This window comes from Tachyglossus aculeatus, chromosome Y3 (genome assembly GCF_015852505.1).
Source record: "Tachyglossus aculeatus isolate mTacAcu1 chromosome Y3, mTacAcu1.pri, whole genome shotgun sequence".
Taxonomy (NCBI): Eukaryota; Metazoa; Chordata; class Mammalia; order Monotremata; family Tachyglossidae; genus Tachyglossus; species Tachyglossus aculeatus.
In genome coordinates this window covers 1,499,229-1,522,563 of record NC_052095.1, presented here as the reverse complement: position 1 = coordinate 1,522,563, position 23,335 = coordinate 1,499,229, and the positions used below count along the sequence as shown (strand labels likewise).

General features: G+C 46.0%; 1 protein-coding gene across 1 annotated transcript in view; it reads left to right on the top strand.

Moving 5' to 3' along the window:
• LOC119946712 (aminopeptidase O (putative)) overlaps positions 1 to 23,335 on the top strand; it is a 142,612-nt gene that overhangs the window by 106,963 nt on the left and 12,314 nt on the right. Inside the window, exons 14-16 of the mRNA XM_038768126.1 lie at positions 12,144 to 12,266; positions 15,730 to 15,816; positions 20,773 to 20,939. Of these exons, the coding sequence (XP_038624054.1) occupies positions 12,144 to 12,266; positions 15,730 to 15,816; positions 20,773 to 20,913 (351 nt within the window). The 3' untranslated portion in view covers positions 20,914 to 20,939. The remainder of the gene's footprint in view (positions 1 to 12,143; positions 12,267 to 15,729; positions 15,817 to 20,772; positions 20,940 to 23,335) is intronic.

The window sequence follows — 23,335 nt, the reverse complement described above, 5'->3', positions numbered from 1 at the left end:
CAGGGTGATCAGTTGTCCCACGGGGGGCTCACAGCCTCAATCCCCATTTTACAGATGAGGGAACTGAGGCCCAGAGAAGTTAAGCGACTTGCCCAAGATCACACAGCAGACATGTGGCGGAGTCGGGATTCGAACCCATGACCTCTGACTCCAAAGCCCGGGGTCTTTCCACTGAGCCATGCTGCTTCTCTGTAATCAATCAATCAATCAATCAATCGTATTTATTGAGTCCTTACTGTGTGCAGAGGACTGGACTAAGCGCTTGGGAAGTCCAAGTTGGCAACATATAGAGATGGTCCCTATGAATCAATCAATCAATCAATCGTATTTATTGAGCGCTTACTGTGTACAGAGCACTGTACTAGGCGCTTGGGAAGTCCAAGTTGGCAACGTATGGAGATGGTCCCTATCAATCAATCAATCAATCATCAGTCAATCAATCGTATTTATTGAGCACTTACTGTGTGCAGAGCACTGTACTAAGCGCTTGGGAAGTCCAAGTTGGCAACATATAGAGACGGTCCCTATCAATCAATCAATCATATTTATTGAGTGCTTCCTGTGTGCAGAGCACTGTACTAAGCGCTTGGGAAGTCCAAGTTGGCAACATATAGAGACGATCCCTATCAATCAATCAATCGTATTTATTGAGCGCTTACTGTGTGCAGAGCACTGTACTAAGCTCTTGGGAAGTCCAAATTGGCAACATATAGAGACGGTCCCTATCAATCAATCAATCAGTCAATCGTATTTATTGAGCGCTTACTGTGTGCAGAGCACTGGACTAAGCTCTTGGGAAGTCCAAGTTGGCAACATATAGAGACGTTCCCTATCAATCAATCAATCATATTTATTGAGCGCTTACTGTGTGCAGAGCACTGTACTAACCCGTGAGAAGTTGGCAACATATAGAGACGGTCCCTACCCAACAGTGGGCTCACAGTCTGGAAATAATAATAATATTATATAATAATATAATAATAATAATGCCAAATTCCGCCTTCCTAGTGCTCAGCAGTAATAATGATGGCATTTATTAAGCGCTTACTATGTGCAAAGCACTGTTCTAAGTGCTGGGGAGGCTACAAGGCGATCAGGTTGTCCCACGTGGGGCTCACTGTCTTCATCCCCATTTTACAGATGAGGTGACTGAGGCCCAGAGAAATGAAGCGGCTTGCCCAAAGTCACACAGCTGACAAGTGGCGGAGCTGGGATTTGAACCCATGACCTCTGACTCCAAAGCCCCGGGTCTTTCCACTGAGCCACACTGCTTCTCCATATATATAATCTATTATATATTATTATTACTGAGCACTAGGAAGGTAGAATTTGGCATTATCATTATATTATTATAATACTATAATTATCATATTATTATAATAATATAATGTATCACAATTATATCATAATTAATATGAGCAATACATCAATATAGTTGATATTTAATTAATATTAATGTTATATATAATTAATGTAATTGATATAACAATTATTGTATTGTAATGACAATAATATATGATATAATAATAATAATGCCAAATTCTACCTTCCTAGTGCTCAGTAATAATAATGATGGCATTTATTAAGCACTTACTATGTGCAAAGCACTGTCCTAAGCACTGGGGAGGTTACAAGGCAATCAGGTTGTCCCACGTGGGGCTCATGGTCTTCATCCCCATTTGACGGATGAGGGAACTGAGACCCAGAGAATCAACCAGTCAATCGTATTTATTGAGCGCTTCCTGTGTGCAGAGCACTGTACTAAGCGCTTGGGAAGTCCAAGTTGGCAACATCCAGAGAAGTGAAGTGCCTCGCCCCAAGTCACCCAGCTGACAGTTGGCGGAGCTGGGATTTGAACCCAGGACCTCAGACTCCCAAGTCCGGGCTCTTTCCACTGAGACACACTTGTGTGTACGTGTGTGTTTTTGCGTGTTGGGGGAGAGTTGTCGGGGGACTGGGGGAGGCCGGGGGACGCCAAATGGACGCCACATAATAATACGGGTTGTTTCTCTTGAATGATCATTCATTCATTCATTCCATTGTATTTATTGAGCGCTTACTGTGTGCAGGAAGCTACAGAGAGGAGGAGGAGGAGGGAGAGGAGAAGAGGAGAAGGGAGAGGAGAAGAGGAGGAGGGAGAGGAGAGCGCTTAATACAGTGCTCTGCACACAGTAAGCGCTCAATAAATATGATTGATTGATTGAGAGGAGGAGGAGGGAGAGGAGAGGAGGAGGAGGGAGAGGAGAGGAGGAGGAGGGAGAGGAGAAGTAGAGGAGGAAGAGGGCGAGGAGGAAGAGGAGGAGGGTGAGGAGGAGGAGGAGAAAGGAGAGGATGAGGGAGAGGACAAGGAGGATGAGGATGAAGAGGAGAAGGGAGAAGAGGATTAAGAGGTGGAGGACAAGGAGGAGGAGGAGGAGGAGCAGAAGATGGGGAGGAGGAGGAGGAAGGAGAGGATGAGGACGAACAGGAGGAGGAGGAAGGAGAGGCCTACAGAGGAGGAGGAGGGAAAGGAGGAAAGAGGACTACCAGGGGGGCGGAGGAGGGAGAGGACAAAGGACAAGGATGAAGAGGAGAAGGAGGGAGAGGACAGGAGGAGGAGGAGGGAGAGGAGGTGGAGGAAGGAGAGGACTACAGAGGAGGAAGAGGGAGAGGAGGAAAGAGGACTACAGAGGAGGAGGAGGAGGGACAGAACAAAGGACAAGGATGAGGAGGAGGGGGAGGAGGGAGAGAACAAAGGACAAGGATGAAGAGGAGAAGGAGGGAGAGGACAGGAGGAGGAGGATGAAGAGGGGGAGGAGAGAAGGAGGGAGAGGAGAGGAGGGAGGGGGAGAGGAGGAAGGAGAGGAGGAGGATGAAGGTGAGGATGAAGAGGAGGGAGAGGAGGAAGGAGAGGACTACAGAGGGAAGGAGGAGGAAGAGGGAGAGAACAAAGAGGAGGAGGGAGAGAACAAGGAAGATGAGGAGGGAGAGGAGGAAGGAGAGGACTACAGAGGAGGAGGAGGAGGAGGGAGAGAACAAGGGACAAGGATGAAGATGAGGAGGAGGGAGAGGACAGGAGGAGGGAGAGAGCAAGGAGGACGAGGATGAAGGGGAGGGGGAGGAGGAGAGAAGGAGGGAGAGGAGAGGAGGGAGGGGGAAAGGAGGAGGAGGAGGGGGAGGATAGGAGGAGGAGGACGACAAAGATGAGGATGAAGAGAAGGAGGGAGAGGAGGAAGGAGGACTACAGAGAGGAGGAGGAGGAAGAGGGAGAGAACGAAGACGAGGAGGGAGAGGACCACAGAGGAGTAGGGGGAGGACAAGGAGGATGAGGATGAAGAGGAGGGGGAGGAGGAGGAAGGAGAGGAGGAAGGAGAGGACAAGGAGGGCGGGGAGGGAGAGGACTACAGAGGAGGAGGAGGGAGAGAACAAGGAGGATGAGGATGAAGAGGAGGAGGAGGGAGAGGACAAAGAGGACAAGGATGAAGAGGAGGAGGAGGAAGAGGAGGTAGGAGAGGACTACACAGGAGGAGGAGGGAGAGGACAAGGAGGATGAGGACGAAAAGGAGGAGGAGGGAGAGGAGGAAGGAGAGGACTACCGAGAGGAGGAGGGAGAGGACAAAGAAGATGAGGATGAAGAGGAGGAGGAGGGAGAGGACAGGAGGAGGAGGGAGAGGAAGAAGGAGATTACTACGCAGGAGGAGGAGGAGGGGGAGAGAACAAGGAGGACAAGAACGAAGAGGGGGAGGAGCAGGGAGAGGAGGAAGAAAAGGACTACAGAGAGGAGGAGGAGGGAGAGAACAAAGAGGATGAGGAGGAGGAGGAGGAGGGAGAGGACAGGAGGAGGAGGAGGAGGGAGAGGACAAGAGGAGGAGGGAGAGGACAGGAGGAGGAGGGAGAGGAGGAAGGAGATTACTACACAGGAGGAGGAGGAGGAGGGAGTGAGCAAGGAGGACAAGGAGGAAGAGGGGGAGGAGGAGGAGGGAGAGAACAAAGAGGATGAGGATGAAGAGGAGGAGGAGGGAGAGGACAGGAGGAGGAGGGAGAGGAGGAAGGAGATTACAACACAGGAGGAGGAGGGGGAGGGGGAGAGAACAAGGAGGACAAGGACGAAGAGGGGGAGGAGGAGGAGGGAGAGGAGGAAGAAGAGGACCACAGAGAGGAGGAGGAGGAGGGAGAGGAGGAGGGAGATTACAACACAGGAGGAGGAGGAGGAAGAGGAGGAGGGAGATTACAACACAGGAGGAGGAGGAGGAAGAGGAGGAGGGAGATTACAACGCAGGAGGAGGAGGAGGAAGAGGAGGAGGAGGGAGAGGACTATACAGGAGGAGGAGGAGGAGGGAGAGGAGGAGGAAGAGGACAAGATGAAGAAGAGGACAAGGATGAAGAGGAGGAGGAGGAGGAGGGGGTGGAGAGAAGGAGGAGGGAGAGAACAAGGAGAAAGAGGGAGAGGAGGGGAAGAACGTGGAGAGCAGGGCAGGATTTTCCCTTTGAACAACCATTTGATATGTGGGGGCGCCCAAACAGTTCACCCCTGGCCTCTCCCTCTTTCTTTTTTTCTTTTTCGACGGCATTCAGGGCTTACTACGTGCCAGGCACTGTACTGAGCGCCGGGCTGGCGGTCTGAGGGAGGGCTCGGGAGTCAGAAGCCCTGGGTTCGAATCCCGTCTCCGTCCCTTGTCCGCTGTGTGACCCTGGGCGAGTCACCTCACTTCTCTGGGCCTCGGTGCCCTCATCTGGAAAATGGGGATGGGGAATCCGGCTCGGATCCACCCCGGCGCTCAGTACAATGTCCGGCACCAAGGAAGCGCTTGATGAGCATCGTGAATCAATCAATCAATCAATCAGTCGTATTTATTGAGCGCTTACTGTGTGCAGAGCACTGGACTAAGCGCTTGGGAAGGACAAGTTGGCAACTTAATAACAATGAACAAAAAAAGTGTTTTGTTTTGTTGGCCGTCCCCCCTTTCTGATAATAATAATAATAATAGTGGTGGTATTTGTTCACAATAATAATAATAATGGTATTTGTTAAGCGCTTACCACGTGCAAAGCACTGTACTAAGCGCTTGGGAAGTACAAGTTGGCAACATGACAACAATGAACCAAAAAAAGTGTTTTGTTGTGTTGGCCGTCTGTCTCCCCTTTCTAATAATAATAATAATGGTGGTGGTATTTGTTCACAATAATAATAATGGTATTTGTTAAGCGCTTACTACGGGCAAAGCACTGTACTAAGCGCTTGGGAAGTCCAAGTTGGCAACATGACAACAATGAACCAAAGAAAGTGTTCTGTTGTGTTGGCCGTCTGTCTCCCCCTTCTAATAATAACAATAATAGTGGTGGTATTTGTTCACAATAATAATAATAATAACAATAATGGTATTTGTTAAGCACTTACTACATGCAGAGCACTGTACTAAGCGCTTGGGAAGTCCAAGTTGGCAACATAACAACAATGAACAAAAAAAAAGTGTTTTGTTTTGTTGTCCGTCTCCCCTTTCTTCTAATAATAATAATAAAGTGGTGGTATTTGTTCACAATAATAATAATAATAATAATAATGGTACTTGTTAAGCGCTTACTACGTGTAAAGCACTGTTCTAAGCGCTTGGGAAGTCCAAGTTGGCAACATGACAACAATGAACCAAAAAAAGTGTTTTGTTTTGTTTGCCGTCTCCCCTTTCTAATAATAATAATAATAACAATAATAATAATAATAATAATAATAATGGTATTTGTTCATCATCATAATAATAATAATAATAGTATTTGTTAAGCGCTTACTACGTGCAAAGCACTGTACTAAGCGCTTGGGAAGTCCAAGTTGGCAGCATAACAACAATGAACCAAAAATAGTGTTTTGTTGTGTTAGCCGTCTCCCCTTTCTAATAATAATAATAATAGTGGTATTTGTTCACAATGATAATAATAATAATAATAATAATGGTATTTGTTAAGCGCTTACTACGTGCAAAGCACTGTACTAAGCGCTTGGGAAGTCCAAGTTGGCAACATGACAACAATGAACAAAAAAAAAGTGTTTTGTTTGGCTGGCCGTCTGTCTCCCCTTTCTAATAATAATAATAATAATAATAGTGGTGATATTTGTTCACAATAATAATAATAATGGTATCTGTTGAGCACTTACTACGTGCAAAGCACTGTACTAAGCGCTTGGGAAGTCCAAGTTGGCAACATAACAACAATGAACCAAAAAAAGTGTTTTTTGTTGGCCGTCTCCCCTTTCTAATAATAATAATAATAATAATAATAATAATAATGGTATTTGTTCATAATAATAATAATAATAATAATAATAATAGTATTTGTTAAGCGCTTACTACGTGCAAAGCACTGTACTAAGCGCTTGGGAAGTCCAAGTTGGCAACATAACAACAGTGAACCAAAAAGAGTGTTTTGTTGTCCGTCTCCCCTTTCTAATAATAATAATAATAGTGGTAGTATTTGTTCACAACAATAATAATAATAATTATAATGGTATTTGTTGAGCGCTTAGTACGTGCAAAGCACTGTTCTAAACGCTGGGGGAGAAGCAGCGTGGCTCAGTGGAAAGAGGCAGGGCTTTGGAGTCAGAGGTCCTGGGTTTGAATTCCGCTACGCCAATTGTCAGCTGGGTGACTTGGGGCCAGTCGCTTCGCTTCTCTGGGTCTCAGTGACCTCATCTGTAAAATGGGGATGAAGACTGTGAGGCCCCCGGGGGACAACCTCATCACCTTGTAACCTCCCCAGCGCTTAGAACAGTGCTTGGCACATAGTAAGCGCTTAACAAATACCATCATTATCATTAGATTGTTATTCTCTGGGCCTCAGTTCCCTTATCTGGAAAATGGGGATGAAGACTGTGAGCCCCTCGGGGGACAACCTCATCACCTTGTATCTTCCCCAGCGCTTAGAACAGTGCTGGGCACACAGTAAGCACTTAACAAATTCCATCATTATTATTATATTATTATTCTCTGAGTCTCAGTTCCCTCATCTGTCAAATGGGGATGAAGACTGTGAGCCCCCCATCGGACAACCCAATCACCTTGTATCCTCCCAGCGCTTAGAACAGTGTTTGGCACATAGTAAGCGCTTAATAGATGTCATAATGTTATTATTATATATAATGTATAATATAAAAATTATGTAATATTATTAAGATGTATAGTAAATTATGTTATGTTATAGTATTGTAATCAATCAATCAATCGTATTTATTGAGCACTTACTGTGTGCAGAGCACTGTACTAAGCGCTTGGGAAGTCCAAGTTGGCAACATATAGAGACAGTCCCTACCCAACAGTGGGCTCACAGTCTAAAATATATATTATAATATATAGGATATATTATAATATCTATACAATATATATTATACATTGTATTGTGTAGTATTATTATGATATATTATATTGTATTGTATGATATTATGATATAATTTATGTTATATAATGTGATTAGATTAGATTAGATTATTGTAATGTATAATATATTGCATAACATGTTTATAGTATGTTACATAATATCATTGTGATACATTCTATCATATTGCATTATATAATATCATTATAATACAATTTATATTTTATACGACATCAGTATAATATAAAATAGTATATTATAAAAGTATCTTGCATAATATTGTAATAGTATGTTATATTATATAATATCATTGTGATATATTGTATCATATTGCATTATATAATATCATTTATATTTTATGACATCAGTATAATATAATATGGTATATTATATAATATCATCATAATGTGTGATACATTATGTAATATTATTCTAGTATGTTGTGTTATATATTATCATCATGCATGATATATTATGTAATATTATTCTAGTATGTTGTGTTATATAACATTATCATCATGCATGATATATTATGTAATATTATTCTAGTATGTTGTGTTATATAATATTGTCATCATGAATGATATATTGTGTAATATTATTCTAGTATGTTGTGCTATATAATATTGTCATCATGCATGATATATTATGTAATATTCTAGTATGTTGTTATAAAATATTATCATAATGCATGATGTATTATGTAATATTATTCTAGTATGTTGTGTTATATAATATTATCATCATGCATGACATATTATGTAATATTATTCTATTATATTATTCTAGAATAATATTATTCTAGTATGTTGTGTCATATTATCATAATGCATGATATATTATGTAATATTATGATATATTATGTAATATTGGGAAGGAGCGTGGCTCAGTGGAAAGAGCCGGGCTTTGGAGTCAGGGGTCGTGGGTTCAAATCCCGGCTCCGCCACTTGTCAGCTGTGTGACTTTGGGCAAGTCACTTCACTTCTCTGGGCCTCAGTTCCCTCATCTGGAAAATGGGGATGAAGACTGTGAGCCCCCCGAGGGACAACCTGATCACCTTGTAACCTCCCCAGCGCTTAGAACAGTGCTTTGCACATAGTAAGCGCTTAATAAATGCCATTATTATATTATATTACATTATATATTATATCATATTATATAATATCATATTATATTATATTATAGTATATTATTATATTATATTGTATTATATTATATTAATATATTACATTATGTTATGTTGTATGTTATCTTGTGTTATATTATATTAAATATTATATTAAATATTATATTATTATAATGTATGATCCGTTATGTAATATTATTCTAGTGTGTTGTGTTGTAAAATATTATGATGTATCATCTGCATTATATAATATCATTATAATATGTGATATTATACAATTATACTATATCATATATTATAATGATTATTGTTATTGGGAGCTTCCCGTGCACAGGGCAGCGGGCCCATCCGAGGCACCTGCGGGAATAGTCGGGACAACCAGTGACAGGCGGAGAGCGGCTCCCAAAGCCCGAGGGAACAATAGCAGGATTGTGGGATGTCTCCCCCTTCCCCGGGCCAGGGGATGGGGGGCGGGGGTGATGGGGGAGACCCCCCCAGTCCTCCCCACCCCCCATTTTGTCCCAGAGCCTGGGAGAGGGCGGCCTAGCGGACAGGCCTCATGGCTAGGCCTCACTTTGACCCGCGTCCCCATCTTCTCTAGCCCGTGAGCCCGCTGCTGGGTAGTGACCATCTCTAGATGTTGCCAACTTGGACTTCCCAAGCGCTTAGTACAGCGCTCTGCACACAGGAAGCGCTCAATAAATACGATTGATTGATTGATTGATCGATCTGCGGCCTGGTGACCTTGGACCAGTCACTTCATCCGTCCGTTCGATCGTTCGATCATCTTTACGGAGCGCCGACTGGGTGCAGAGCACTGGACTAAGCGCTGCGAAAGTACAACTCATTCATTCAGGCGGGGACAACCTCATCACCTTGTATCTCCCCCAGAGCTTAGAACAGTGCTCGGCACATAGTAAGCACTTAACAAATACCATCATCATCATTATTATTATTCTCTGGGCCTCAGTTCCCTCATCTGTCAAATGGGGATGAAGACTGGGAGCCCCCCAGGGTACAACCTCATCACCTTGTATCCCCACCACCACCACCACCGGTGCTTAGAACAGTGCTTGGCACATAGTAAATGCTTAATAAATACCATCATTATTATTATTATTCTCTGGGCCTCAGTTCCCTCATCTGGAAAATGGGGATGAAGAGTGGGAGCCTCCCGAGGGACAACCTGATCACCTTGTATCCCCCCCGATGCTTAGAACGGTGCTTGGTGCTTAGTACAGTGCTCTGCACACAGTAAGCACTCAATAAATATGATTGATTGATTGATTGATTGGCACATAGTAAGCGCTTAATAAATGCCATCATTATTATTATTATTATTGTATCTCCCCCAGCACTTAGAAGAATGGTTGGCATATAGTAAGTGCTTAATAAATGCCATCATTATCACCATTATTATTATTATTATTCTCTGGGCCTCAGTTCCCTCATCTGGAAAATGGGGATGAAGACTGTGAGCACCCCAGGGGACAACCTCATCACCTTTTATCCCCCCTGGAGCTTAGAACGGTACTTGGCACATAGTAAGCGCTCAATAAATGCCATCATTATTATCATTGTATCTCCTCCAGCACTCAGAATAATGGTTGGCACATAGTAAGCGCTTAATAAATGCCATTATTATTATTGTTATTATTATTGTATCTCCCCCAGCGCTTAGAAGAATGGTTGGCACATAGTAAGCACTTAACAAATGCCATCATTATTACTATTATTATTATTATTATTATCATCATTCTCTGGGCCTCAGTTCCCTCATCTGGAAAATGGCGATGAAGACCGTGAGCCCCCCCATGGAACAACCCGATCACCTTGTATCCCCCCCGGTGCTTAGAACAGTGCTTGGCACATAGTAAGTGCTTAATAAATGCCATTATTATTATTATTATTATTATTATTATTATTATTGTATCTCCCCCAGCACTCAGAAGAATGGTTGGCACATAGTAAGCGCTTAATAAATGCCATTATTATTATTATTATTATTATTGTATCTCCCCCAGCACTTAGAAGAATGGTTGGCACATAGTAAACGCTTAATAAATGCCATCATTATCACTATTATTATTATTATTATTATTCTCTGGGCCTCAGTTCCCTCATCTGGAAAATGGGGATGAAGACTGTGAGGCCCCCGGGGGACAACCTCATCACCTTTTATGGAGCTTAGAACAGTGCTTGGCACATAGTAAGCGCTTAATAAATGCATTATTATTATTATTATTATTATTATTTTATCTCCCCCAGCACTCAGAAGAATGGTTGGCACATAGTAAGCGCTTAATAAATGCTATTATTATTATTATTATTATTATTATTATTATTTTATCACCCCCAGCGCTTAGAAGAATGGTTGGCACATAGTAAGCACTTAACAAATGCCATCATTATTACTATTATTATTGTTATTATTATTATTATTATTGTTATTCTCTGGGCCTCAGTTCCCTCATCTGGAAAATGGGGATGAAGACTGTGAGCCCCCCCATGGGACAACCCGATCACCTTGTATCCCCCCGGTGCTTAGAACAGTGCTTGGCACATAGTAAGCGCTTAATAAATGCCATCATTATTATTATTATTGTATCTCCCCTAACACTTAGAAGAATGGTTGGCACATAGTAAGCGCTTAACAAATGCCATCATTATCACTATTATAATTATTGTTATTATTCTCTGGGCCTCAGTTCCCTCATCTGGAAAATGGGGATGAAGACTGTGTGCACCTCAGGGGACAACCTCATCACCTTTTATCCCCCCTGGAGCTTAGAACAGTGCTTGGCGCATAGTAAGTGCTTAATAAATGCCATCATTATTATTATTATTGTATCTCCCCAAGCGCTTAGAAGAATGGTTGGCACATAGTAAGCGCTTAATAAATGCCATCATTATTATTATTATTATTATTATTATTGTATCTCCCCCAGCGCTTAGAAGAATGGTTGGCACATAGTAAGCGCTTAATAAATGCCATTATTATTATTATTATTGTTTCTCCCCTAGCACTTAGAAGAATGGTTGGCATATAGTAAGCGCTTAACAAATACCATTATTATTATTATTATTATTATTATTATTATTATTATTACTCCCTGGGCCTCAGTTCCCTCATCTGGAAAATGGGGATGAAGACTGTGAGCCCCGCCATGGGACAACCCGATCACCTTGTATCCCCCCCCCGGTGCTTAGAACAGTGCTTGGCACATAGTAAGTGCTTAATAAATGCCATTATTATTATTATTATTATTATTATTATTATTATTGTATCTCCCCCAGCACTCAGAAGAATGGTTGGCACATAGTAAGCACTTAACAAATGCCATCATTATTACTATTATTATTATTATTATTATTATTATTATTATTATTATTCTCTGGGCCTCAGTTCCCTCATCTGGAAAATGGGGATGAAGACCGTGAGCCCCCCATGGGACCACCTGATCACCTCGTATCCCCCCCGGCGCTTAAAACAGTGCTCGGCACATAGTAAGTGCTTCACAAATGCCCTCATTATCATTATTATTACTTCCCCAAGGTCACCCAGCAGACAGGCGGCGGAGCTGGGATTCGAACCCGGGTCCCCCGGACTCCAGGCCTGCGGTCTGCCCACTCCGCTGTGCTGTGGTGCCTCAGTGGGTCCCCGTCTCTGTTCCAGCTGCTCGCGGACCAGTTGCTGTTACTCCTGGAGGGCTTGCTGGAGGAGGAGGCGTCCACTTTGGCGGTCAACACACTGCAGCGGCTCCAATGGGCCTACCAACTGCGGCAGCAGGATGCTGAGGTCAGTGAGGGGTGGCGGGCCTATTTATTGAGCGCTTACTGTGTGCAGAGCACTGTACTAAGCGTGGGCAGCGACAGAGCCATCCAGGCCTATTTATTGAGCGCTTACCGTGTGCAGAGCACCGGACTAAGCGTGGGCAGCCGCAGAGCCATCCGGGCCTATTTATTGAGCGCTTACCATGTGCAGAGCACCAGACTCAGCGTGGGCAGCCACAGAGCCATCCGGGCCTATTTATTGAGCGCTTACTGTGTGCAGAGCACTGTACTAAGCGTGGGCAGCCACAGAGCCATCCGGGCCTATTTATTGAGCGCTTACCGTGTGCAGAGCACCGGACTAAGCGTGGGCAGCCGCAGAGCCATCCGGGCCTATTTATTGAGCGCTTACCATATGCAGAGCACCAGACTCAGCGTGGGCAGCCGCAGAGCCATCCGGGCCTATTTATTGAGCGCTTACTGTGTGCAGAGCACTGTACTAAGCGTGGGCAGCCACAGAGCCATCCGGGCGTATTTATTGAGCGCTTACTGTGTGCAGAGCACCGGACTGAGGATGGGCAGCCACAAAGCCATCCGGGCCTATTTATTGAGCGCTTACTGTGTGCAGAGCGCCGGACTAAGCGTGGGCAGCCACAGAGCCATCTGGGCCTATTTATTGAGCGCTTACCATGTACAGAGCACCGGACTGAGCGTGGGCAGCCACAGAGCCATCTGGGCCTATTTATTGAGCGCTTACCGTGTGCAGAGCACTGGACTGAGCGTGGGCAGCCACAGAGCCATCCGGACCTATTTATTGAGCGCTTCCATGTGCAGAGCACCGGACTAAGCGTGAGCAGCCACAGAGCCACCTGGGCCTATTTATTGAGCGCTTACCGTGTGCAGAGCACCGGACTGAGCGTGGGCAGCCACAGAGCCATCCGGGCCTATTTATTGAGCGCTTGCCGTGTTCAGAGCACCAGACTGTGCGTGGGCAGCCACAGAGCCATCCGGGCCTGTTTATTGAGTGCTTACCGTGTGCAGAGCACTGGACTGAGCACTTTGCCACACACAGGAGAACAATCAGTCGATCAATCGTATTTATTGAGCGCTTACTGTGTGCAGAGCACTGTACTAAGCGCTTGGGAAGTACAGGAACAAGGAACTGACAGCTTGATGCCTGTCTCCGTGTTTTGTTTTGTTGTCTGTCTCCCCCTTTCTAATAATAATAATAATAATAATAATAATAGTGGCATTTATTAGGCGCTTACTATGTGCCAAGCACTGTTCTAAGTGCTGGGGAGGTTACAAGGTGATGACATTGTCCCCCGGGGGACTCACAGTCTTCATCCCCATTTGACAGATGAGGGAACTGAGGCCTGGAGAAGTGAAGTGACTTGCTCAAAGTCACCCAGCTGGGATTTGAACCCATAACCTCAGACTCCAAATAATAATAATAATAATAATAATAATAATAATAATAATAATAATGGCATTTGTTAAGCGCTTACTATGTGCACAGCACTGTTCTAAGCGCTGGGGGGATACAAGGTGATCAGGTTGTCCCGCGTGGGGCTCACAGTCATCATCCCCATTTTACAGACGAGGGAACTGAGGCTCCGAGAAGTTATTACATTCATAATAATAATAATAATGGCATTTGTTAAGCATTTACTACGTGCACAGCACTGTTCTAAGCGCTGGGGGGATACAAGGTGATCAGGTTGTCCCGCGTGGGGCTCACAGTCATCATCCCCATTTTACAGATGAGGGAACTGAGGCTCCGAGAAATTACATTATATATGATTGTACATATTTATTACTCTATTCATTTATTTTACTTGTACGTATCTATTCTATTTATTTTATTTTGTTAATACGTTTGGTTTTGTTCTCTGTCTCCCCCTTCCAGACTGTGAGCCCACTGTTGGGTAGGGACTGGCTCTATATGGTGCCAACTTGGACTTCCCAAGTGCTCAGCACAGTGCTCTGCACACAGTAAGCGCTCAATAAATACGATTGATTGATTGATCATATTAATAATAATAATAATAATAATGGCATTTGTTAAGCACTTACTATGTGCACAGCACTGTTCTAAACGCTGGGGGGGAATACAAGGGGATCATGTTGTCCCTCGTGGGGCTCACAGTCTTAATCCACATTTTACAGATGAGGTCACTGAGGCTCAGAGAAGTTAAGTGACGTGCCCAAGGTCACACAGCCAACATGTGGCGGAGTCGGGATAATAATAATAATAATAATAATAATAATGGTATTTGTTAAGCGCTTACTATGTGCCAAGTACTGTTGTAAGCGCTGGGGAGGTTACAGGGTGATCGGGTTGTCCCACGGGGGGCTCACAGTCCCCATTTTCCAGATGAGGGAACTGAGGCCCGGAGAAGTGAAGTGACTGGCCCAAGGTCACCCAGCTGACAAGTGGCAGAGCCGGAATTTGAACCCATAACCTCGTACTCCAAATAATAATAATGGTATTTGTTAAGTGCTTACTATGTGCCAAGCACTGTTCTAAGCGCTGGGGAGGTTACAAGGTGATCGGGTTGTCCCACGGAGGGGGGCTCACAGTCCCCATTTGACAGATGAGGGAACTGAGGCCCGGAGAAGTGAAGTGACTGGCCCAAGGTCACCCAGCTGACAAGCGGCGGAGCTGGGATTTGAACCCAGGATTTTGGACTCCAAAGCCCGGGCTCTTTCCACCGGGCCACGCTGCTTCGTCCGTGCCCACTCTGACCCCCGAGACCCGCACGGTCCCCGGACCGTGACCCCCGGGGTCTTCTTCCCTTCCCCACAGCACCTGTATATATGGATATATGTTTGTATGGATTTATTACTCTATTTATTGATTTATTTCACTTGTACCTATCTATTCTATTTATTTTATTCTGTTAATATGTTTGGTTTTGTTGTCCATCTCCCCCTTCTAGACTGTGAGCTCGCTGTCGGGTAGGGACCGTTTCTAGATGTTGCCCACTTGGACTTCCCAAGCGCTTAGTCCAGTGCCCTGCACACAGTAAGCGCTCATAAATACGATCGAATGAATGAATGAATGAATGTACATATTTCCTGTTCTATTTATTTTATTCTGTTAATACGTTTGGTTTTGTTGTCTGTCTCCCCCTTCTAGACTGTGAGCCTGCTGTTGGGTAGGGACCGTCTCTAGATGTTGCCGACTTGGACTTCCCAAGCGCTTAGTCCAGTGCCCTGCACACAGGAAGCGCTCAATAAATACGATCGAATGAATGAATTAATGTACATATTTCCTATTCTATTTATTTTATTTTGTTAATATGTGTTGCTTTGTTCTCCACCTCCCTCTTCTAGCCTGTGAGCCCGCTGTCGGGTAGGGGCCGTCTCTAGATGTTACCAACTTGGACTTCCCAAGTGCTTAGTCCAGTGCTCTGCACACAGGAAGCGCTCAATAAATACGATTGATTGATTGATTGATTGATAGATGGTTTCTGTCTCTCCCGCAGGTCGTCCACCGCTGTTGTGAGTTTGTGGTGAAACACGGGCACGTGGCAGCCTACAAAGACGTGGAGCGCTTCCTCCTGGGCCACCAGGTATGTCACCTCCCCCCGCCCCCCCGGGTGGCTCCCAGACGGTGGTCCGCTAGCCACCAATCAATCAATCAGTCAATCAATCGTATTTATTGAGCGCTTACTGTGTGCAGAGCACTGTACTAAGCGCTTGGGAAGTCCAGAGGAAGCCCGGGAAGCGCACCACCGGCCCGGCCACCGGGGACGGATCTATTGTCCAATAATAACAATAATAATAATGATGATGGTACTTGCTAAGTGCTTATCATCATTAGTACTATTATTAGAAGTTGTGTAGGGATGGGGGGGGAGCAAAGTGACTAATTGATGCCTGTTGCCCATCTAATAATAATAATAATAGTAATTATTAAGCGCTTATCATCATTAGTATTATTATTACAAGTTGTGTGGGGATGGCGGGGAGCAAAGTGAGTAAGTGATGCCTGTTACCCGTCTAATAATAATAATAATAATGGTATTGGTTAAGTGCTTATCATCATTAGTAGTATTATTAGCAGTTGTGTAGGGATTGAGGGGGAGCAAAGTGAGTAAGTGATGCCTGTTGCCCGTCTAATAATAATAATGATAATGGTATTTGTTAAGCGCTTATCATCATTAGTAGTATTATTAGAAGTTGTGTAGGGATGGGGGGAGCAAAGTGAGGAAGTGATGCCTGTTGCCCATCTAATAATAATAATGATAATGGTATTTGTTAAGCGCTTATCATCATTAGTAGTATTATTAGAAGTTGAGTAAGTGATGCCTGTTGCCCGTCTAATAATAATAATAATGGTATTTGTTAAGCACTTATCATCATTAGTAGTATTATTAAAAGTTGTGTAGGGATGGGGGGGGAGCAAAGTGAGTAAGTGATGCCTGTTGCCCGTCTAATAATAATAATAATGGTATTGGTTAAGCGCTTATCATCATTAGTAGTATTATTAGAAGTTGTGTGGGGATGGGGGGGAGCAAAGTGAGTAAGTGATGCCTGTTGCCCATCTAATAATAATAATGATAATGGTATTTGTTAAGCGCTTATCATCATTAGTAGTATTATTAGAAGTTGTGTAGGGATGGGGGGGGAGCAAAGTGAGTAAGTGATGCCTGTTGCCATCTAATAATAATAATGATAATGGTATTTGTTAAGTGCTTATCATCATTAGTAGTAATATTAGAAGCTGAGTAAGTGATGCCTGTTGCCCATCTAATAATAGTAATGATAATGGTATTTGTTAAGCGCTTATCATCATTAGTAGTATTATTAGAAGTTGTGTAGGGATGGGGGGGAGCAAAGTGAGTAAGTGATGCCTGTCGCCCGTCTAATAATAATAATAATGGTATTAAGCGCTTATCATCATTAGTAGTATTATTAGAAGTTGAGTAAGTGATGCCTGTTGCCCATCTAATAATAATAATAATGATATTTGTTAAGCGCTTATCATCATTAGTAGTATTATTAGAAATTGTGTAGGGATGGGGGGGAGCAAAGTGAGTAAGTGATGCCTGTTGCCCGTCTAATAATAATAATGATAATGGTATTTGTTAAGCACTTATCATCATTAGTAGTATTATTAGAAGTTGTGTAGGGATGGGGGGAGCAAAGTGAGTAAGTGATGCCTGTTGCCCGTCTAATAATAATAATAATGGTATTGGTTAAGTGCTTATCATCATTAGTAGTATTATTAGAAGTTGTGTGGGGATGAGGGGGGAGCAAAGTGAGGAAGTGATGCCTGTTGCCCATCTAATAATAATAACGATAATGGTATTTGTTAAGCGCTTATCATCATTAGTAATATTATTAGAAGTTGTGTGGGGATGAGGGGGGAGCAAAGTGAGTAAGTGATGCCTGTTGCCCGTCTAATAATAATGATAATGGTATTTGTTAAGCACTTATCATCATTAGTAGTATTATTAGAAGTTGTGTAGGGAAGGGGGGAGCAAAGTGAGTAAGTGATGCCTGTTGCCTGTCTAATAATAATAATAATAATAATGGTATTTGTTAAGTGCTTACCATCATTAGTAGTATTATTAGAAGTTGTGTGGGGATGGGGGGAAGAGCAAAGTGAGTAAGTGTTGCCTGTTGAATTGCTTTGATATCCGTGCCCCCCCTTCTAGTAATAATAATAATCGTATTGGTTAAGCACTTATCATCATTATTATTAGTATTATTAGAAGTAGTGTGGGGATGGGGGGGGAGCAAAGTGAGTAAGTGATGCCTGTTGACTTGCTTTGATATCCGTCTCCCCCCTTCTAATAATAATAATAATAATAATAATAATAATAATGGCATTGGTTAAGCACTTATCATCATTATTATTAGTATTATTAGAAGTAGTGTGGGGATGGGGGGGGAGCATAGTGATGCCTGTTGACTTGCTTTGATATCCGTCTCCCCCCTTCTAATAATAATAATAATAATAATGATATTGGTTAAGCACTTATCATCATTATTATTAGTATTATTAGAAGTGGTGTGGGGATGGGGGGGAGCAAAGTGATGCCTGTTGACTTGCTTTGATATCCGTCACCCCCCTTCTAATAATAATAATAATAATGGTATTGCTTAAGCACTTATCATTATTATTAGTATTATTAGAAGTAGTGTGGGGATGGGGGGGAGCAAAGTGATGCCTGTTGACTTGCTTTGATATCCGTCTCCCCCCTTCTAATAATAATAATAATAATAATAATGGTATTGGTTAAGCACTTATCATTATTATTAGTATTATTAGAAGTAGTGTGGGGATGGGGGGGAGCAAAGTGATGCCTGTTGACTTGCTCTGATATCCGTCTCCCCCCTTCTAATAATAATAATAATGGTATTGGTTAAGCACTTATCATCATTATTATTAGCATTATTAGAAGTGGTGTGGGGATGGGGGGAGCAAAGTGATGCCTGTTGACTTGCTTTGATATCTGTCTCCCCTCTTCTAATAATAATAATAATAGTAATAATGGCATTTGTTAAGCACTTACTATGTGCCAAGCACTGTGCTAAGCACTGGGCGATCAGGTTGTCCCCCGGGGGGCTCACCATCTTAACCCCCATTTTTCCAGATGAGGGAACTGAGGCCCAAAGAAGCAAAGTGACTCGCCCAAGGTCACACGGCCCACAAGTGGCGGAGCTGGATTAGAACCCACGACCTCGGACTCCCAAGCCCGTGCCGAGCGTTGTGCTGTTCTCAGCGTTCAGCACAGTTCTCAGCCTGGGCTTGGGAGTCCGAGGTCGTGGGTTCTAATCCCGGCTCCACCACTTGTCGGCTGTGTGACGCTGGGCCAGTCACTTCGCTTCTCTGGGCCTCAGGTTCCTCCTCTGTCAAATGGGGATGAAGACCGTGAGCCCCCCGGGGGACCACCTCATCACCTTGGAACCTCCCCAGCGCTTAGAACAGTGTTCGGCACATAATAATAACAATAATGGCATTTATTAAGCGCTGACTATGTGCAAAGCACTGTTCTAATAATAATAATAATAATAATAATGGCATTTGTTAAGTGCTTACTATGTGCCTAGCACTGTTCTAAGCGCTGGGGTGATACAAGGCGATGAGGTTGTCCCACATGGGGCTCACAGTTTTAATCGCCATTTTACAGATGAGGTCACTGAGGCTCAGAGAAGTGAAGTGACTTGCCCCAGGTCACACAGCAGACAGGTGGCAGAGCCGGGATTCGAACCCACGCCCTCTGACTCCCAAGCCCGGGCTCTTTCCACTGAGCCACGCTGCTTCTCAAAGTAAGCGCTTATCAAATACCAAACGGAGCGAACAAACTCTGGGCAAGTCATCATCATCAATCGTATTTATTGAGCACTTACTGTGTGCAGAGCACTGGACTAAGTCACTTCTCTGGGCCTCAGTTCCTTCATCTGTAAAATGGGGATGAAGCCTGTGAGCCCCCCGGGGGACAACCTCATCACCTTGTATCCCCCCCAGCGCTTAGAACAGTGCTTGGCACCTAGTAAGTGCCTCATAAACACCAAACGAGCAAACTTTGGGCGAGTCACTTCTCTGGGCCTCAGTTCCTTCATCTGTCAAATGGGGATGAAGCCCGTGAGCCCCCTGGGGGGACAACCTCATCGCCTTGTATCTCCCCAGCTCTTAGACCAGTGCTTGGCACATAGTAAGCGCTTAACAAATACCATCCTTATTATTATTATTCTCCGGGCCTCAGTTCCTTCATCTGTCGAATGGGGATGAAGACTGTGAGGCCCCCGGGGGACAACCTCATCACCTTACAACCTCCCCAGCGCTTAGAACAGTGCTTGGCACATAGTAAGCGCTTTAACAGATACCATCATCATCATCATTATTTGGACAAGCCACTTCACTTCTCTGGGCCTCAGTTCCCTCATCTGTCAAATGGGGATGAAGCCCGGGAGCCCCCCAGGGGACCACCTCATCACCTTGTATCTCCCCAGCGCTTAGAACAGTGCTTGGCACATAGTAAGTGCTTAACAAATACCATCCTTATTATTATTATTCTCCGGGCCTCAGTTCCTTCATCTGTCAAATGGGGATGAAGACCGTGAGCCCCCCGGGGGACAACCTCATCACCTTGTATGCTCCCCAGCGCTTAGAACAGTGCTCGGCACATAGTAAGCGCTTAACAGATATTATTATTATTATTATTATTATTATTATTATTATTATTATTATTAATCTGTCAAATGGGGATGAAGACCATGAGCCCCCCGGGGGACAACCTAATCACCTTGCATCTCCCCAGCGCTTAGAACAGTGCTGGGCACATAGTAAGCGCTTAACTAATACCATCCTTATTATTATTATTCTCCGGGCCTCAGTTCCTTCATCCGTCAAATGGGGATGAAGACTGTGAGCCCCCCCACCCCGTGAGACAACCTCATCACCTTGTATCCCCCCCAGTGCTTAGACCAGTGCTTGGCACATAGTAAGCGCTTAACAAATACCATTATTATTATTCTCTGGGCCTCATCACCTTGTATCTCCTTCCCCCCCCAAGGCTCTGGGAATCTACTTGTACGCGGAGCTGATGGTGGGAGAAGATGCCAAGCAACAGGCCCTGGCACGACGCTGCTTCCACAAGCTCCAGGGACACATGGATCCCTCCCTGGCAGGCCTGGTCTCCCACATGATCTTCTGAGGAAGAGGAGGAGGAGGAGGAGGAGGTGAGTCCCACCATCCCAGGACCCCCCCCACTTCCCGCCCCTCCACATTCCCGTTCTTCCCACCCACTTTTCCCCCCTAAATTTCCCGCCCGTGGCCCTCCCCAGTCCCCTCAAACTTCCCACCCTCCGCCTCTCTGGCTTCCCACAAATTCCCCGCCTGTCCCTCCCCTGAAACTTCCTTTCAGTCGTATTTATTGAGCGCTTCCTGTGTGCGGAGCACTGGACTAAGCGCTCGGGAAGCCCAAGTTGGCAACATCTAGAGACGGTCCCTACCCGACAGCAGGCTCACAGCCCTTTCTGTTCTTCCCCGCAAACTTCCCATCCCCACTTCCCCCGAAACTTCCCACCCTTCTCTCCTGCTTCCAGCAGACTTCCCGTTTGCCACTCCCGGTCCCCCCCAGACTTTCCATTGTCCACTCCTGCTCCCCGCAAACTTCCCATCCTACACTCCTGCCCCTCCCCCAGATATTCTCTTGGCCATTCCCACTCCCCCCAGACTTCCCATCCCACACTCCTGTTCCCCCCAGACTTCCCATCCCGCACTCCTGCTCCCCCCCCACCCCCCGACTATCTCCTGGCCACTCCCGCTCCCCCCAGACTTCCCATCCCATACTCCTGTTCCCCCCAGACTTCCCATCCCACACTCCTGTTCCTCCCAGACTTCCCATCCCTCACTCCTGCTCCCCCCCAGACTTTCTCCTGGCCACTCCCGCTCCCCCCAGAATTCCCATCCTGCACTCCTGCTCCCCGCCAGATTTTCTCCTGGCCACTTCCACTCCCTCCAGACTTCCCATCCCGCACTCCTGCTCCCCCCGAGACTTTCTCCTGGCCACTCCCGCTCCCCCCCAAACTTCCCATCCCACATTCCTGCTCCCCCCCAGATTTTCTCTTGGCCACTCCCACTCCCCCCAGACTTCCCATCCCACACTCCTGTTCCCCCCAGACTTCCCATCCCGCACTCCTGCTCCCCCCCCCACCCCCCGACTATCTCCTGGCCACTCCCGCTTCCCCCAGACTTCCCATCCCATACTCCTGTTCCCCCCAGACTTCCCATCCCACACTCCTGTTCCTCCCAGACTTCCCATCCCTCACTCCTGCTCCCCCCCAGACTTTCTCCTGGCCACTCCCGCTCCCCCCAGAATTCCCATCCTGCACTCCTGCTCCCCGCCAGATTTTCTCCTGGCCACTTCCACTCCCTCCAGACTTCCTATCCCGCACTCCTGCTCCCCCCGAGACTTTCTCCTGGCCACTCCCGCTCCCCCCAAACTTCCCATCCCACATTCCTGCTCCCCCCCAGATTTTCTCTTGGCCACTCCCACTCCCCCCAGACTTCCCATCCCACACTCCTGTTCCCCCCGAGACTTCCCATCCCACACTCCTGTTCCACCCAGACTTCCCATCCCACACTCCTGCTCCCCCCCAGACTATCTCCTGGCCACTCCCACTCCCCCCAGACTTCCCATCCCACACTCCTGTTCCTCCCAGACTTCCCATCCCTCACTCCTGCCCCCCCCCAGACTTTCTCCTGGCCACTCCTGCTCCCCCCAGAATTCCCATCCCGCACTCCTGCTCCCCGCCAGATTTTCTCCTGGCCACTTCCACTCCCTCCAGACTTCCCATCCTGCACTCCTGCTCCCCACGAGACTTTCTCCTGGCCACTCCCGCTCCCCCCAAACTTCCCATCCCACATTCCTGCTCCCCTCCAGATTTTCTCTTGGCCACTCCCACTCCCCCCAGACTTCCCATCCCACACTCCTGTTCCCCCCGAGACTTCCCATCCCACACTCCTGTTCCACCCAGACTTCCCATCCCACACTCCTGCTCCCCCCCAGACTATCTCCTGGCCACTCCCGCTCCCCCCAGACTTCCCATCCCGCACTCCTGTTCCCCCCAGACTTCCCATCCCACATTCCTGTTCCTCCCAGACTTCCCATCCCACATTCCTGTTCCTCCCAGACTTCCCATCCCACACTCCTGCGCCCCCCCCCCCCCCAGACTTTCTCCTGGCCACTCCCACTCCCCCCAGACTTCCCATCCCACACTCCTGTTCCCCCCCCAGACTTCCCATCCCACACTCCTGTCCCCCCCCCAGACCTCCCATCCCACACTCCTGTTCCTCCCAGACTTACCATCCCGCACTCCTGCTCCCCCCGGCCAGACTTTCCCCGGCCACTCTTGCTCCCCCCAGACTTCCCATCCCACACTCCTGTTCCTCCCAGACTTCCCATCCCACACTCCTGCTCCCCCCCAGACTTCCTCCTGGCCGCTCCCGCTCCCCCCAGACTTCCCATCCTGCCCTCCTGTTCCTCCCAGACTTCCTGCCAACCACTTCTGCTCCCCCAAGACTTCCCATCCCACATTCCTGCTCCCCCCCAGACTTCCTGCCGGCCACTCCCG